Genomic DNA, 15,656 nt, shown 5'->3' on the forward strand with positions numbered 1-15,656 from the left:
GGCCAAATACCATTAGTTATGGTTTTTGTTGTTGTTGAGAATTTGTGGTCCATAAAACGATTTTTGAAGATAGAATTGGTAGTCATCCATAGCTTTGCACACTAACTTCTAATATATTCATTTTTTGTCAGTTGGTAGCATTTGAACGTTAGATCTAAACATGTTAGTTCACACCATGAAAGTCCAAGATGAGTAGGGATCATTTCTTACTTAATTTTTTGCGATGAAAATTGAGAAAACCTTTCGCCTAAATACAAATATACTATTTCGTACGAAGAAAAAGTTACGGTTCAATTCAAATATTTCTAAACATAAAGCATTCGGAATTCATTATTAGATCGATTATTCTAAAAAAAAAAACAAATGAGCTTGCAACTAAAACCATCTATTATCTATTGATTCGCTTGTGTTCCATATCTGCAAAGCTAGTACAAATGTGTTAATTTTTCATCTCAAAATAACCTTTGCCCTATAAATTTCCAAAAGCTTCGCAAATTATTAATTTTGTTTAGTGAATTTTTGTCTCTATACGACCGTTTAAGCAACTGTTGAAACATTGGATTTCACTTAGCAGCATCTAAAATCTCCAAATAAACTGGCTATCATTAGGGTAATAGCTATTTCCGACTTGGACCGTTTTCAAGGTTTCTCTATGAACTAAAGATCCATCACGGGTGCCTCTGGTAGAACATCACGTTTTTTAAGGTTTTCTTTCAGTGACACCCGCTACTATAAAGAATTACCACTTATTTGGACGTATTTTCCCGAGCGATTAAAGTTTATTGGTTTTGGAATGAAAACATGCATTCCACAACGAAATCAATATAAAATCATCAGCTTTTAAACATTTAGTAAATTTCCTATTGCTCCAAAAGCATGTTCCATTTCTTAATCTTAGTATTAACGAAACGACAAAAATTTAGTGGATATGTTAACAGCAAGCTTGCATTCATAATAGGGTATATGATTGTAATAAACACAGGAAATAAGAAAAACACTATTTTATTACAGTTTTACCGTTTATCTTTAATATTTCATATCGCTCAATGGATTTTACTTAATATATTCCTCTAAAATTTCAATGCTACCTCGACCAAAAATTTCATCAATCAATTCTGCTTTAAACATAAAAACTATTGTAAGAACTATGACAACAAGAGCAGCCAGTAGAAAATACCTGACTATTCCCATGCCTGAAGTTTTTCTATCATTTTCCGTGTTACAGATTCCTTTTATTTCCTTTTGGGTGACCTTATTATTAGTAGCAACATCATCCATTTGGTTGTTTACTGGTTGTGAGCTGTCGACCTTGGATTTTTTGTTTTTATTTTTCTTTTTCTTATCTGGATTGGCTTTATCGGATTGCTTAGCTTCCTGAAGAGCTTTACCCTGCTCTCGCTGTAGTTCTAATTCTTTTTGTTCCTTTTCCTTGCGGCGCTCCTCCAGAACCTATAACGAAACAATCCATAAGAAAATTTAATAATATTCCAGTTAATAAAAGTATCGATCACACTGTAGGATACCTGTTGCTCAATGTCAACCATAAATGTAACCGCTTTTCTAGCTGCTTCAATGCAATCCTTCTGGTCTGTGCATGTTCCTACTATTTTCGAAAACACCGGATTAAGGCGGTTATTTTTCAGGTCAAGATATTTAAGCTTTTTCAGGCGACCGAAACTCAATGGAAGTCGTTCAATTTGATTATTGTAGAGATCCAGATGACGAAGATTAACGAGATTTCCAAAGTCATCTGTTATCAACCTGATTTTATTGTTACTAAGATCCAATTTTGTTAACTGAACTAGTGTAGTAAACTCTGTCTGAAATCGTACTTGTTGATTTAGTAATTAGTTGGTTGATAACATATAAAATAGTATTCTTACATTTATAGCTGTGATGACGTTGTTTGATAAATCTAGAACTGTGGCACGCTTCAAAGGTTTCTGGAAGAAAAACAGTAGTGTTAGATATTTAGTTCAAAGTCAATAAAGCGCACTTACGATTTCGGCTACTGGAACTACCGAAATATTCATTAGACTCAAGTCTAACACGTTATCGGTTAACCTTTCTCGTACGTTAATTTTTTCCCGTTCATCTTGTTTTGTTGGAATTCTTTTAGACATTGCGGCGTTATTTTATTCAACTAAAATATCAACTATGTAATTTAATATTGCTCGGTAGCAATCGGTACCGGTGGTTGTGACGTGTAGACTGCTTAACGTTTGACATACTCAAGAAGGTTGAAAGTGGAGGTAGTATCATAATGTCGAGTTGATGCATATACATATACAATATACATACTGTAGGTGTATACAGCTAGGAGAGATCTGTCAATTTTGGCTGCTGATTTTTATAGTTTGGTTGAAATATTATCTGCTGTTGTGCTTTTGATGAGTTCATAACTATCATTAACATTTACGAAATAGGTCGGAATTTTTCCTCTTCCTTTAACGAATATTTGGCCTCTATATTCACATTGAAATCCGTAACTCTGAAGAATTTCTGCGCTTTCCTTAGTCACTTGGATTCGCCCAGGAACTCCTGTAGAATCCATCCTGGATGCCATGTTCACGGCATTTCCCCATATATCGTATAGAGGTTTACTTGAGCCAACAACTCCAGCCATTACTTTCCCATTCGAAATACCAACTCTCAACAAGCCAGGATTCGTTTGCTTAAAATTTTCAATGCTAAAGTCGCGCAAAACCTTCATCAGTTCTAGCGCAAATTCAGTCATAACAATTGTTACGTTGTTGCTGTGCCTCGTACTGGAATTATTTCTACGAGGAAGCTGTGGGGATATATCTGATGTTCTAGGATTTAAACTTCTTCTACCATTGGTCATCAGAGATGTGCGTGTGATACCGGAAACTGAACGATATGGTCCTAGTGAAGATGATGAGTCACATCGACCAGGATCAAGCCCACATGCTGCCATATATGTCCACCCTGCAACTTTTATTTTCTCCACTTTCAAATAGCCATCAAAGTATTGTAACTTTTCATCAAAGTCACAAATGATCTCGTTCAATACTTTCAAGACACTTTTCTCGTTTTCTACCGCGATATCCGTGTTTATTTCCATGTTTGTAATTGTTGCAAACATAACTGCAACATTTTTATACTCCTCATTGTAGAATTCATTTTTCAGTTGACGATTGATGTAAATTTCAGCTGCAATATTGACTTACGTGTGTACAGTTTACATAAACAGATAAAAATTATCAGTCTTACCAACATGTGTAGGTAGAATGTTTTCTACAAGGATTTTATTAGTTTGCTTGGTGACTTCTGCTTCTTCTTTTTGTTTTAATAGTTGCCTTTTCCAGCTAGAAAAATGCACAGAAATATCAATAGTTGCGTATTTTAAGCATTATCGAATCAATACTTATAGTCAACTCGAGCAATGTATTCCGATTGTCGGTCAATCCAATGAAAAATTATTACAGTAAAGACTACTAATAGTAGATGTGCCACTTTGGGATTCATTCCTGGGTTCATGCTGGCGCTATTGTCGTAAATATAGTATAGCTCGTCAAATATAGCCCATGAATAGAACAGAAGGATTGCTAATCCACACACTACTTTGAGAAGATAGTGAACTCGTAGGAACAAGAATGCCATCCCAATGGCAAGTGTGAGACACTGGCTAACAGACTTTAAATAAGAAAATTAAGTTAAGCATATTTTTCAATCCAAAATCGATATCATACCCATGAGTTCGAGCAGAATGCTTTTTCGACGAGTGATTCTTTGTACATAGTTTCGTTGTAATTTTCCTGCACACCTCTGTCAATGATATCATAGTTGCATTCAATCTAGAAAAAATATTGGAATAATTTTAATTATACATAAATGCCAACCATTACTTACCAAATAAACTAAAGAACAGGTAACTAAAATTACGATTGTTACGAGATAAATAATTGTTCGAAATGCAAAACTTCCCATTACACTGTTTGAAAAATCGTACATCTTTCGCAGAACCAGGTTTCTTGGTTTTCGAATGCGGAGCAAATCCTCCGATGAATATGGCGTGTATATATCCCAGAGTTTTTTAAACCATGTAATCGGTATGAAACAAAACAACACTAATCCAGTAAACAGCATTATCATCCAAAAATAGAATCCAGACCTGAAATTTATGTGCTTTCATCATACTATAATAGCAGTTAATAAAATTGAAAAGATGAATACTCACGCATTGTCAAAAACCTGTATTAAAAAAATGCAGACAAAAACTATAAAGCTCATAAGCACACTGTACTTAAGCATAAGATCTGGCTCTTTCATGTATAGCCACTCCCAGCGTTTATTTTCGAAGCACATGAAAAAAGTAGATATATTATCCAAACGACTATCGCTGATCGTGTCGCTATTAGTATATGCATTCGAGTAGTGTGCTGTCGTTGATGCTTGCTGCTGCGTTGTATGGCGGCTGGTTGAAAATATTTTGTTGAATCTGCAATATAAGCAAAGCATTTGATACTCTGTCCATCTTCTATGCTTACGGAATCACTCACTGAAATTTTCCTATTGGCATACGATCTAATTCCTTTGCCATTTCGACGTTGGTTTGTTTCATTATTTCTCGGAATTGTTCCATTGAGTTTTGCATGAAGTTTCGAGTTACTTGACTTCGATCTTTCTATATGTATGAAGTGGAGCATTAGAGCTGAGTTTGTCGTTGAATTATGGACCGCATACTAATTACGTATCACAAACATGAATTTCAAAATCCTAGGATATAATCTGTTACATGTGCTACTGTAATTAGTCTACGATCCCTTCCACTAATAAATATTATGATTGGAGTTTTTGACTGTTGGATTGAAAAGAGCTGTGGGTTTTCGGCCATGCAGTCTTGCAAAGACAAATTATAATGAAATTGTTACAACTCGTGCCTACGTTGCGACGTTGGTTAAAGCCTTCTGCAGGGAAAATCTTGTGGTATTTGTTCTTCGTCTATTATTTTTTTTTTCTAGATCCAATGACTGATTGGAAGAATAAGCTATAACCGGTCTACACAACAAGCGGGAAAAAAGAGCATGCTCTACTTATTGTAGGTTTATCACAATAATAGCCTTGTAAACTGCATATCCAGAAAATCCCAGCCTAATAGATACCTTGATTTGGATAGTTTTTCGTTTGACTCCGACCGACAATCGGCTACTTGTTGCAGAATCCGACAATGCGAAATACTAAAATTTTTATGTTGATTTAAAGCTTATCTCGTAGAAAGAGTTTTTACTTACATTATTATCATCTGAAAATTGAGGTACTATGAGGAACGTTTGTATGTTGTGCTTCACTAGAATTGGGTCGGACTTAGCTTTATCCGTACCGTCTTCGTAAATGTATTCCCCGTCCAACAATTCCAATGTTTGCATTGTAACGTGCACTTTACTGGAAAAAGGTAGCATGTTTCAGTATCATGAATAATTTGTTTTTATTTTTTTATTACCCAGCTTCTCCAGTTGATTCCATCTTATTTGCTATGATTACATCTCTGGACCAAATATCGTACTGCCATTTGCATGCTCCTATCACGCCAGAAATAATGCTTCCGGAGTGTATGCCGATTCGCATATCTATGTTAAGATCTCTTGACATTCTTACATCTCGAATATCCTTAATCATGCGTAGTCCTAGATCAACACAGCTTTTTGCATGGTATTTATTCTTGATGGGCACGCCCGAAACGCAGTAATAACAATCACCCAAAAATTTTATCCTCAACACATTAAACTCTTTTGCCGCTTCATCGAATTTGACAAATAGTTCATGGAGAACATCAACCAGAGCTTTAACCGGTAACTGAGTGGTAATATATGTATAGTTGACCACATCCGCATATAGAATTGTTACATTTGTATGCTTTTGCACGTATAGTTTGCTGTAATATTAAATTGTATACAGTGCTGCTCGGAATGATAGCATCGCGACCGGTTTTCATACAAATTGCCCAGCTTTGATATGTTCTGATGTTCTAATGTTTTATGGACATTATTTGAACTGTCAGTAATAGTAAATTCATATATAATTACCATTTTTTTTTTTTTCAATCAGCCAAAACAGGAATGTTTTTAAACAGTTATTATTTTGAACTAATTCACCTATTTTGGCTGTCCCTTTGATTAAATTAAAATTATATATTTTGTCCCAAAATTTCAGCTCATTTGTGTTCACAACTGTCTGAATTTGTTAGCTTGTATGAAAAAAGGCCTGCTCTGCTATTATGCTATTATGTATACCTACGTATTATATATATATATAATAGCCATTCCATAGCAAAACAATATAGTGGTTCTCCGAATTTCGTAGAAAAAGGTAGTTTTGTACCTTATCGCAAAGTTTTGGACAAAGTTTTGAAAAACATTGATTGTATTTGTTTTTTTATAGTTTTCATGGTTTGTAGACAGAGGGCGCAATATGTTTTTATAGTTTTCGTTACAAATGAAGGCTTTTTTACACAACATATAAATATAAATATAAATATAAATATAAATAAATCCATACCTTATATTTTATTGAAGCTATCAAGTCTTGGGTTTTCGCTCAATACTCCAAAATTTAAATAAATGTCGCTTCAAATCAATGGAGATGCATGGTAGTCTAGTATTGAACAATAAATTCAAAAAATATAAATCAAAATGGAAAAAAACACATCGCTGGTTTTTTTTTTATGTGTAAAAAAGCCTAAAATTTCAGGAAATAATTAAAAAAATATTGCGCCCTCTGTCTACAAACCATGAAGTCCATAAAAAAAACAAATACAATCAATATTTTCAATACAAAATTCCAATTTTTGATTATCGTTATATTTTTTCTAAAAACCATTTTTAATTACCTTGAATTTGATATTATTATCTCAAAAACCAGCTCAGTGGTTCAAAAGTTATGAACCTTTGAAGAAAGTCATAAAAAAACGATTTTACTTTACTCAAATATTTGGTTGCTTTAGTTAGGTAGGCTCCGATCTACACATTGTACTGTACTTTTGATCTTGAAATTTTTACCTAGGGGATGAGTACTTAAGGGGGTTAGATTTTGGATAAGTATTTAGTGGGAATGACACTGATGAAGACTGCACATTGTAGTCGGAATGTGTATCTGTCATATATACCAAAATTAATTAAGTGGAATTAAATGGAAGATAACCTTTTTTGCTGTTTTATTCAAGCATTCCGCTAATAATCCAATTTCATTACAACTTCATGAAAACTATATAGGGGAAATGGCTCTAATGTTGGCCTATGGATCTAAGATTGGACCCATCGCTAAAAATCTGCTATGTATCAATTTTATCTAGATTAACGCGTCATTGGGACGGTACTAAAGGATATTTTTGTTCGCTAACATGGAAACGGTCACTCTAATGACAAAATAAAAAAAAATACGGGTCTAATATTTTGCGATAAGGAACAAAACTACCAATTTTTACGAAATGTGAATGGAATGGCTGTATATATATATATATATACACTGTCCACAAAAACATAACTGTTCCAGATAAATAGAAAACTAAGTCAAGATGGCACAGCTATGCTTTTATGGGCAGTACATGTGTGTGAAGATGAATTACATTATTTGAATTTTCATAAAAATATTATGGTGTTTCCTTGCATATTCCTGTAGTCTTTAATTTAAAGTTTTATCTAATGTGTAGTCATAAACTTCAGGCAATACAAAACTTTTGAACAATAAATATGAAAAGCAATAACATGTTGTTGAAAATTAATTTGAACCCATGAAACGTAGCAAGTAAACACGGTAAACGAATAAAAAAATAACATTTATCGATGTAAAAATTACTTTATAGATCGCCATTGAGTCCCAGTTCTGAAAAAGCTGTAATTGTTATTTTAGTTTTATTTATTTTTTACCAGAAAATTCATGAATACTTTTGCATGTTGATATTGTTGTTATGACCACTGCGCATTTTTTCAATCATGACTCTTATGTCTTTTTCCATTAATTCAGCTGTGTGTTCCGGTAGAATACTCAACAACAGTTCTTTCTGTAAATAATGAGTGATCTATATTATGTATTCTCGTATGTATAACTGTATCAGTGCCTACCTCTTGATTTCTTGCAAATTTCAAAAGAAGATTCCCTTCAACTAACTCCCTGCGGTCCAGAAATGTGCGTCGAATGGCCACTTCGTTTATTAGGCGAAAATATAATCCAAATAAATTAAGACATAAAAAGTAAATCAGCTCTGTTACTACTTTGATGAGCATATCTTGTTCCAGACGATATGAAATCAAAGCCATTATTATTAAATAACATATGGTAGTAGCACCACCTAAAATGATTACATGAATATTTTCGCTAAGTGGTAGAAAGATGTAAATTGCGAATATTATATGACTGGCATATGACGGCCGTAGGGGAGGGTTCATGAAAGATACTACAGCATGATAGAGTGGTATCATTATATCTGCAAGACATAAAATTTGACTTTGAGAATGTGACAATTACGAAATATATCAATGAGCTTACCGGTCACTATGAGCGTGAAAATCGCTGCACATGATGTTACATACGGTACCCATGGATGTGCTTTGATGAGCCTTTCTTTAAATGCAGCAAACAATGAAACCCAGACAATCAAGCTTCCAAACGTGTAGCAAATCAAATCTGGGTGTATGGCAGCAGTGGGGTGCTAAAATTGTATACTTTTGCTAAAAAAATTCCTTGCCATCAATGTGTGATTTCATACTTGTTCTCCTGTTACTATTACCACTACGTGAGCTATACTTATGAAAGTCTGTAGTACCACGAATATTGATAAGTAGCTTCGCTGTACTCTTGCCATGTACTTGTTGTAGAATGCCTCTAGGCCTAAATTCACACATTCTCTCTGTTTAGAATACACCAAATTTAACTTTTATCATTTTAATGTTGCACTTGCACATACCCTTAAAAACCCTAGCTCCCATTTCTTTAAGGCATAGTAATCTGCTTCAGTTTCTTGGCCTATTTCAACCTCACTAATTGGATCATTTATCTCTTGTTTCACGTCATCGACGTTCTTATTCTCAGCCATTTTCACTGTGTTATAACATTTTCATTGGGTTTTTAAATGGCAGTGTCGAGGTATCTATATAATCGAATAACGAAAACTCCATTTAATTTTCAATATGCTGAGGACGGAACTGATTGAACGATTTAATGTACCTGAAGTCAAATGACAACTAATCGTTAAAGAGAAATGATAAGCTTTCCTAGTGTCGTACAATGGCCACTTAAAACATTGTGTTTGATAACGGTGATGCTTGTTTACCTATCATCATGATAAAATTGATCAGTGAGGAAACACCATTCACCAGTTTTCTGCATTAAAGTGTATCATACCACACAAGCTGTTACATAAGATTTCGAGGTAAATAAAGTTGAATTATTGAAAAAAAACTCTACCTCGATATTGAAGGCACCATCGACCTAGAAAGCTATGGATGTAAATTTGGAAATCTGATGTGGGAAAAATGGTCAATGTAGACTGTATTTCTCTTACATTGAATGTATTGTTGGATTTATAACATCCTCTGCATATGTTTCATACAACATATTTAAATACAATGCTATATATCATTCAATTGAGTGTAACCTACACATAAACAGAGCTCTGGTCGACATTCCGGCGAAAAAGCTAAGCCAACCCGACACCAACCTGACTTCTTACAAACCCCAACCCGATGTTTACCCGACATTGACCCGACATAAACCCAAAATTGACCCGACAACAACACGACATTGGGTCGACATCGACCTTAAATTATACTTACATTGATCCGAAATCGGGTCGACTTGTCTGTTCGGGACCATCTTGCTGGATTTCTTCCATACTTCACTGTCGTATATCAAATGATAGTGATTGACTCAATTGACAGTGACAATGAGCTTCGAATGAGAAAGGGGCTCTTCAAATTATGGTCATGTGAGACTTCGTTTACACAGAATTGATTGAATGGTTGTATTGGTTCATCTTCAATCGAATGATATTAAAATTTACAGCACTGGGCAGAATGCTGTCAAAATCTGATATGCCAGTGCCAGTTGCCAGTTGCCAGTTTTGGGAATATATATATAAAAAAATCAAATCTTACTAATGACCATGATCACGCTAAAATTCCGTAGATAAAAATCAACATACAAAAGATCTGCGGATGATACTACTACACGCCCGTTCAATCTCACTCAGAGAGAGTGTAATTTCTACTAAGATGAAAGAGAAATTTTGTGAAAAGCTACTAGCTCAGGGCTATTCCCTCAGGGTCGGTCAGCTACTTGCTTAGGGAGGACTAACGACCAATCCAATAGTGGCATACAATTCCAATAAAGTTTAGCTTATCCATATTTTTTTATTTAAAGACAATTACATCGAACAAACCGGGGGGGGGGGGGGTAGCTGTACGTGCGGCGAGAGAGAGTGAAATAATAAACGATAACACAATATCTGCGATGTGCGCTCAGCAGATCAGCATCCTTCCTCGGGGTATCTTTTTCGGAGATTGTTGTTGGAGGAGAAAAAGGTGCAGAGGTCAGCGTAACATCGGATAAGCGTCCTTGTGCCTGTCTAAGGAAGTCTCTCCGATTTTGTAAATCCCATCTCGCAACGGGGTGGTACCACATTGGCTAGAAAATCAATAGGTGTGGTGAACCCTCCGGTCCTTACTGGGTTTTAACCTCAGAAACTAGGGTTACCACTTACCCGATGGGGTGTTCGTTGACGATACTCTTCCAGCAATCTGGATGGGAGTTCTTGACTGTACTCAAATCTGGCGCGGATGAAGATATCGACACTAATCAGTGGAAGCCGTAGGCTGGCGTGTGGCACAGAAGGGTGCCTAGTGACATAGCCATGTGGTCCTTAGTAGTTGGTCATCGATGATGAAGGTATTCCTCTGATGGTTAAGCAAGGGGGTGTTTGTTCCGACGTTCGTGATAATTAATTTTGTGTATCGAGCATTTTATGAGACGTTTCTGATCAGCGAACTTTACAACTCATGAATGAGCTTTGTCAGGAGGCAGCTACCTAAAAGCTGTAGAAAGCAACATCAATAACATATAAATCAGCCTGGCAAACAAGATCCTGGGCCTTATTACGGGTGTGACTACACGGTGATAAGGAAGTGATACTCAGTATAAGAGCCGTGTATAAAGAACTAGAAAATGTGGCAAAAGTGGCAAACGATTAAGACCTAACTCCTTCACATCAAGAAACATATATGTTGTTGTATTTGGTATTCCAGTGAAAAATGTCTAGCATGTTATGATCAAATAAATGATATTATCAATTTAACAGATGTTCCGTGTCCTCCAGTGGATCACCCAGTAAACACTCAGAGTCTATGACCATCCTTTGTTGTATTTGATATCGTTCTAGAGAAAATTCCATAGATTACCTACATATGATGCAATTTGTTTTACGGATGTTTAAGATCTACCGGAGGATCCCTCAGAGTCTATGACAATCCTATTTCTTTAATGCACTGTTTTTACATTGAATATTGTTGCAGAGTAAAATTACTTCATTATTCAGCCAAATATACAAAGCAATTAATATTATGGATGTTCATGATTTTATGAAAAACTTTGAGGTGACAACCTTGAGTTTATTATAAGCATTTATATAACAAATCACAATTTTGTTATATTCCTTATGGCTGCAGTGAAATAATTATTAGTCAAAAAATTCAATGTGGCATTGAAATACTTTTAATCGCGTTAAATTTAAATGTTCCCTCATTTTACATGAAGGAACCATTCTAAACGGCCACATGACAATGGGGTATGATCGGTAAGAAAATTCCCAGCGATGGGGATTGTCTATTTTCCACGCTGGTGTTATAGTTGTATACACTGAGATAATTATTCCTACAAATTTCATAAACTACATCGTATGAACGTATGCAAATACGAGCCTGAATCAATTTCATAATTATCTTATGTTTTCATACTCCATCTATAGTATTCATAGTTTGATACAACAAAAGGTATACGAAAAACATTAAAATTTCATAAACACATCGTATGAATTAATTTGGTTCAGCTTACGGCAAAAAATCATACGATGATCGTATGAAATTTATTCAAACAGTGCAAATCAAAACAACAACAAAACACAAGATGGCGGATCCAGCTTCAAGACGTGGCGCAAGGCTCCATAAACCTTTAAGTAAATTTAATTCGTATTGTTTCATTGTAGTTTACAACTTTATTTACATTTGTAGACAGTTAAGCAAGCTGCTGCGGACGGGTTAGTGTCAGCTATATGTTTTGTTTTTGTGTTGATAATTTAATACAACAGTAAATTTTTTTCAACAGGAATCGGACACGAGTACAAACAAAACTACTCGCAATATCGTAAGTATAAAGTTCTCAGTTGGCTCGTTATTTTTTACAGTACTGAAGGTAATCCAGTCCCGAGCTAAAAGCCTCCCTAATAAAGAAAACCTAACCTAACTTTACAATTTTTGTTTAAAGAAATTGGAACCACCATCATTATCCAAATCAGCTTTTCTTCCTGCCACAGCTTCAATAATTCAACTGGGATCTTCTATTCCAGCTGTGTTCAACGCAACAGGGTTGACAGAAAATTACGCTAAAGTGCTGCAGAAAAGAAAGACACTGAAGTCCTTGGAAAATGTAGGGCAAAACAAACAACAAAATTTCTTAAAAAATTAAAACTAATCGGTTTCGTTTTCAATCCTCAGCTACCACAAATTGACGAAGTCGAAAACCGTTTAAAGCTGCTACTCCAGCTAGCAAAACTGTATCTATTGCTGCAGCTCCACCTTTCCCAATAGCATCAGGGTCGACGACAGTTACCACAGTTACAGAAAACACGAGCTGCCTCGGAGTCTCAATTTAATATATATAATATAATAAATATAATAAGTAATTGCTTGGTTTAACGGCTTTCTCAGTCTTAATATCACTCTAAAGACTACGATTTAATCTGCCCGACGCTTCAGTCATAGGTTTTAGTTCATGGTCTATGGCCGAAACGTCGGGCAGATTAAATCGTTGTCGTTAGAGTGAAATTAAGACTTAGAAAGCCGTTAAACTAAGCAAATCACTCAAATACTAGTCGTCACCATCACTAATAAAGTAATTAATTAACTCAAACTATATTTTTCATTCATATCCTTTATAAGTTTCATACGAAATGACAAATAAAATTGTTCGTAATGTCCTATGATAGCTATCGTTCGTTTAAATTGAGATTCATAGTTATATGCATGAAAAATCATACGATGGCTGATTGACAAAAAACTGACAGTTCTTCATAGTTCGGTCGTATGAAATTCAACATAAAATCTTGTCGCAAAAAATCATACGATATTTCTATGAAATTCGTTTGATTAATAATCTCAGTGTATGAATATTACAGTTATATATAACAAGGAACTCAAGATCATCACACAAAAATAATAGATTTACGTCGAAATGTCGTGGAACACATCAGAAATAACATGGAAGACTTTCGGGAGACTAGCAGTGATTCTGAGTGTGGAGACTAGCAGTGGAGAAATACGAAGCATTAGAGAGAGAAAGTACGAGGGATTCCAAAAGAAGCAATCAACGGCGGTGGTGAGCGGTGGTGAGAGCTGTCCAATTATTTCTTATAAATTTTAATATCAAAATTACGTGCCAGGATAGAAAAGAATATTTCCGAACCTGGAAATGTGTATATAATTTTTACCAACAATTTATATAACAAAAATCACAATTTACTACATTTCATATAGCTTCAGAGTCATGATCTACTTAGATAAAATTTACATAGCAATCAATTTTACTTATGTTCTGGAACATCTGGATGGTTATCTGGTGACCACTAAGAGCCAATGACCAAATAATGTATAGAAAAATCACCAATTCACAAGTATCAGACTAAATTTAAGCATACTTTGATCAAATTTACGTAGCAATAAATTTTACTGATGTTTCGGATCTTCCGGTAGCCCATTTGATGACCAATTAGATCCAATGACCAGCTAATATATCAAAAATCCCAATTTCACTACATTTCGTATAGTTTCAGATAAAAATGATAAAATTCACGAAGAATGACCACCTGACATTAAAAATCACCATTTCATATAGTTGCAGACAAAAATCAAGGCATACTTTGATCAAATTTACACAATAATCTTCCGGCAGATCATCTGGTGACCACTCGGAGCCAATGATCAGCTTATATGTTTCCACATTGCATATAAATGCAGAGAAAAATCAAGGCCTACTTTAATCAAATTTACGAAGCAATACATTTTAGAGGTCGTCCATTAATTATGTCACACATTTAGGGGGGTTTTGAAAACTGTGACGAGCCATACAAAAAAAAAATTAAGGTTCATACAAAAAATGTGACAAAGGGGGGAGGGGGGGTTGAAAATGGACCAAATTTGCGTGACATAATTAATGGACCATCCCTTACGGATGTTCCAGATATTCCGTCGGACCATCTGGTGGCCTCATTACACCAATGACTGGCTAATCACAGACTAACAGACATAAATCTTGCATGTTTTTCATCGAACACAGTCAATTTAAATGTTTGTTAGTTGGTAGTGTCACCGGCTGTGACGCGCATAGTCAATTTCCTTGCGTTTGACGTTTACATACTACCACCATCTGTTCAGCGTAGTACCCATTACAGTGTATTCAACAGATGGCGGTAGTGTTTTAGTGACGATGTTTTACAGTGAAAAGTACACAATGCGTTATGTCTGCTTGTGGGCTAATTATCAAAATTCACTATTTTACTACATCCCATATAGTTGCAGATAAAAATAAAGGCCTACTTTGATCAAATTAACGAAGCAATTACGCCGCAATTTTACGAATGTTCCCGAACTTACGGCGGGCCATATGATCACCACTTAGATCCAATGACCAGTTAATATATCAAAATTCACAATTTTTCTACATTTCTACATTATTGCAGATAAAAATCATTGCCTACTTTGATCAAATGTACGAAGCAATAAATTTTTCGGATGTTTCGGTGCTTCCGGTGGACTATCTGGTACCATATGGGGTCAATGTCAGCTAATATATAAAATAACACAACAATTATACATTCGATATAGTTGCAGAAAAAAATCAAGGCCTATTTTGAACAAATTTACGCAGCAATCAATTTTACGGATGTTTCAGATCTTCCGGTAAGTCATCTGGTACCTTTCGGAGCCAATGACCAGCTAACATATCAGTAAACACCATTTTCCCACATTGCATATAAATGCAGAAAAAAGCAAGGCCTACTTTAATCAAATTTACACAGCGATAAATTTTAAATTCATATAGATGTTCCGAATCTTTCGGCGGGTCATCTGATGACCACTCTTAGCCAATGAACAGCCAATTATATAAAAAAAATCACTATTTTACCAGTTGCAGAGAAGAATCAAGGCAAACTTTGATCAAAAATATATAACAATCAAGATTAAGGTTAATTCGAGTCACCAAATGGCCTTCCGGTGGACACTCACTATTTCGAACCAGGTTGTGGGTTGGTTTTGTTGAAATATTAATCAGCACTACCCATAGATGCCTGTTGCTGTGGATTTCCAGCATCCCCTTGTTCTAGACGGCTGGTACCTTTTCTCCATCCCGATGGGCTCTCGGAAACCGGGAAT

General features: G+C 35.2%; 2 protein-coding genes across 2 annotated transcripts; both read right to left on the minus strand.

Moving 5' to 3' along the window:
• Positions 1-1,006: 1,006 nt before the first annotated feature.
• Positions 1,007-2,123, minus strand: LOC135698730 (leucine-rich repeat-containing protein 59). Its single transcript, XM_065218817.1, has 4 exons — positions 2,001-2,123; positions 1,884-1,943; positions 1,524-1,820; positions 1,007-1,449 (listed from the first exon to the last, which is right to left on the minus strand). The coding sequence occupies exons 1-4, from the start codon at positions 2,121-2,123 to the stop codon at positions 1,054-1,056; spliced, it is 876 nt and encodes a 291-aa protein (XP_065074889.1). The 3' UTR covers positions 1,007-1,053.
• Positions 2,124-2,340: 217 nt separating this feature from the next.
• On the minus strand, positions 2,341-9,234 carry ACXD (Adenylyl cyclase X D). The gene is made up of 16 exons (XM_065218816.1): positions 8,924-9,234; positions 8,726-8,866; positions 8,506-8,668; positions 8,082-8,443; positions 7,905-8,020; positions 7,816-7,851; positions 5,465-5,896; positions 5,256-5,406; positions 5,127-5,201; positions 4,524-4,648; positions 4,202-4,462; positions 3,874-4,135; positions 3,714-3,818; positions 3,389-3,657; positions 3,235-3,329; positions 2,341-3,174 (listed from the first exon to the last, which is right to left on the minus strand). The coding sequence occupies exons 1-16, from the start codon at positions 9,050-9,052 to the stop codon at positions 2,351-2,353; spliced, it is 3,546 nt and encodes a 1,181-aa protein (XP_065074888.1). The 5' UTR covers positions 9,053-9,234; the 3' UTR covers positions 2,341-2,350.
• Positions 9,235-15,656: the final 6,422 nt, after the last annotated feature.

Source organism: Ochlerotatus camptorhynchus, unplaced genomic scaffold (genome assembly GCF_037179485.1).
Source record: "Ochlerotatus camptorhynchus isolate MF236.1 unplaced genomic scaffold, CSIRO-AGI_Acam_v1.1 ptg000094l, whole genome shotgun sequence".
Taxonomy (NCBI): domain Eukaryota; kingdom Metazoa; phylum Arthropoda; class Insecta; order Diptera; family Culicidae; genus Ochlerotatus; species Ochlerotatus camptorhynchus.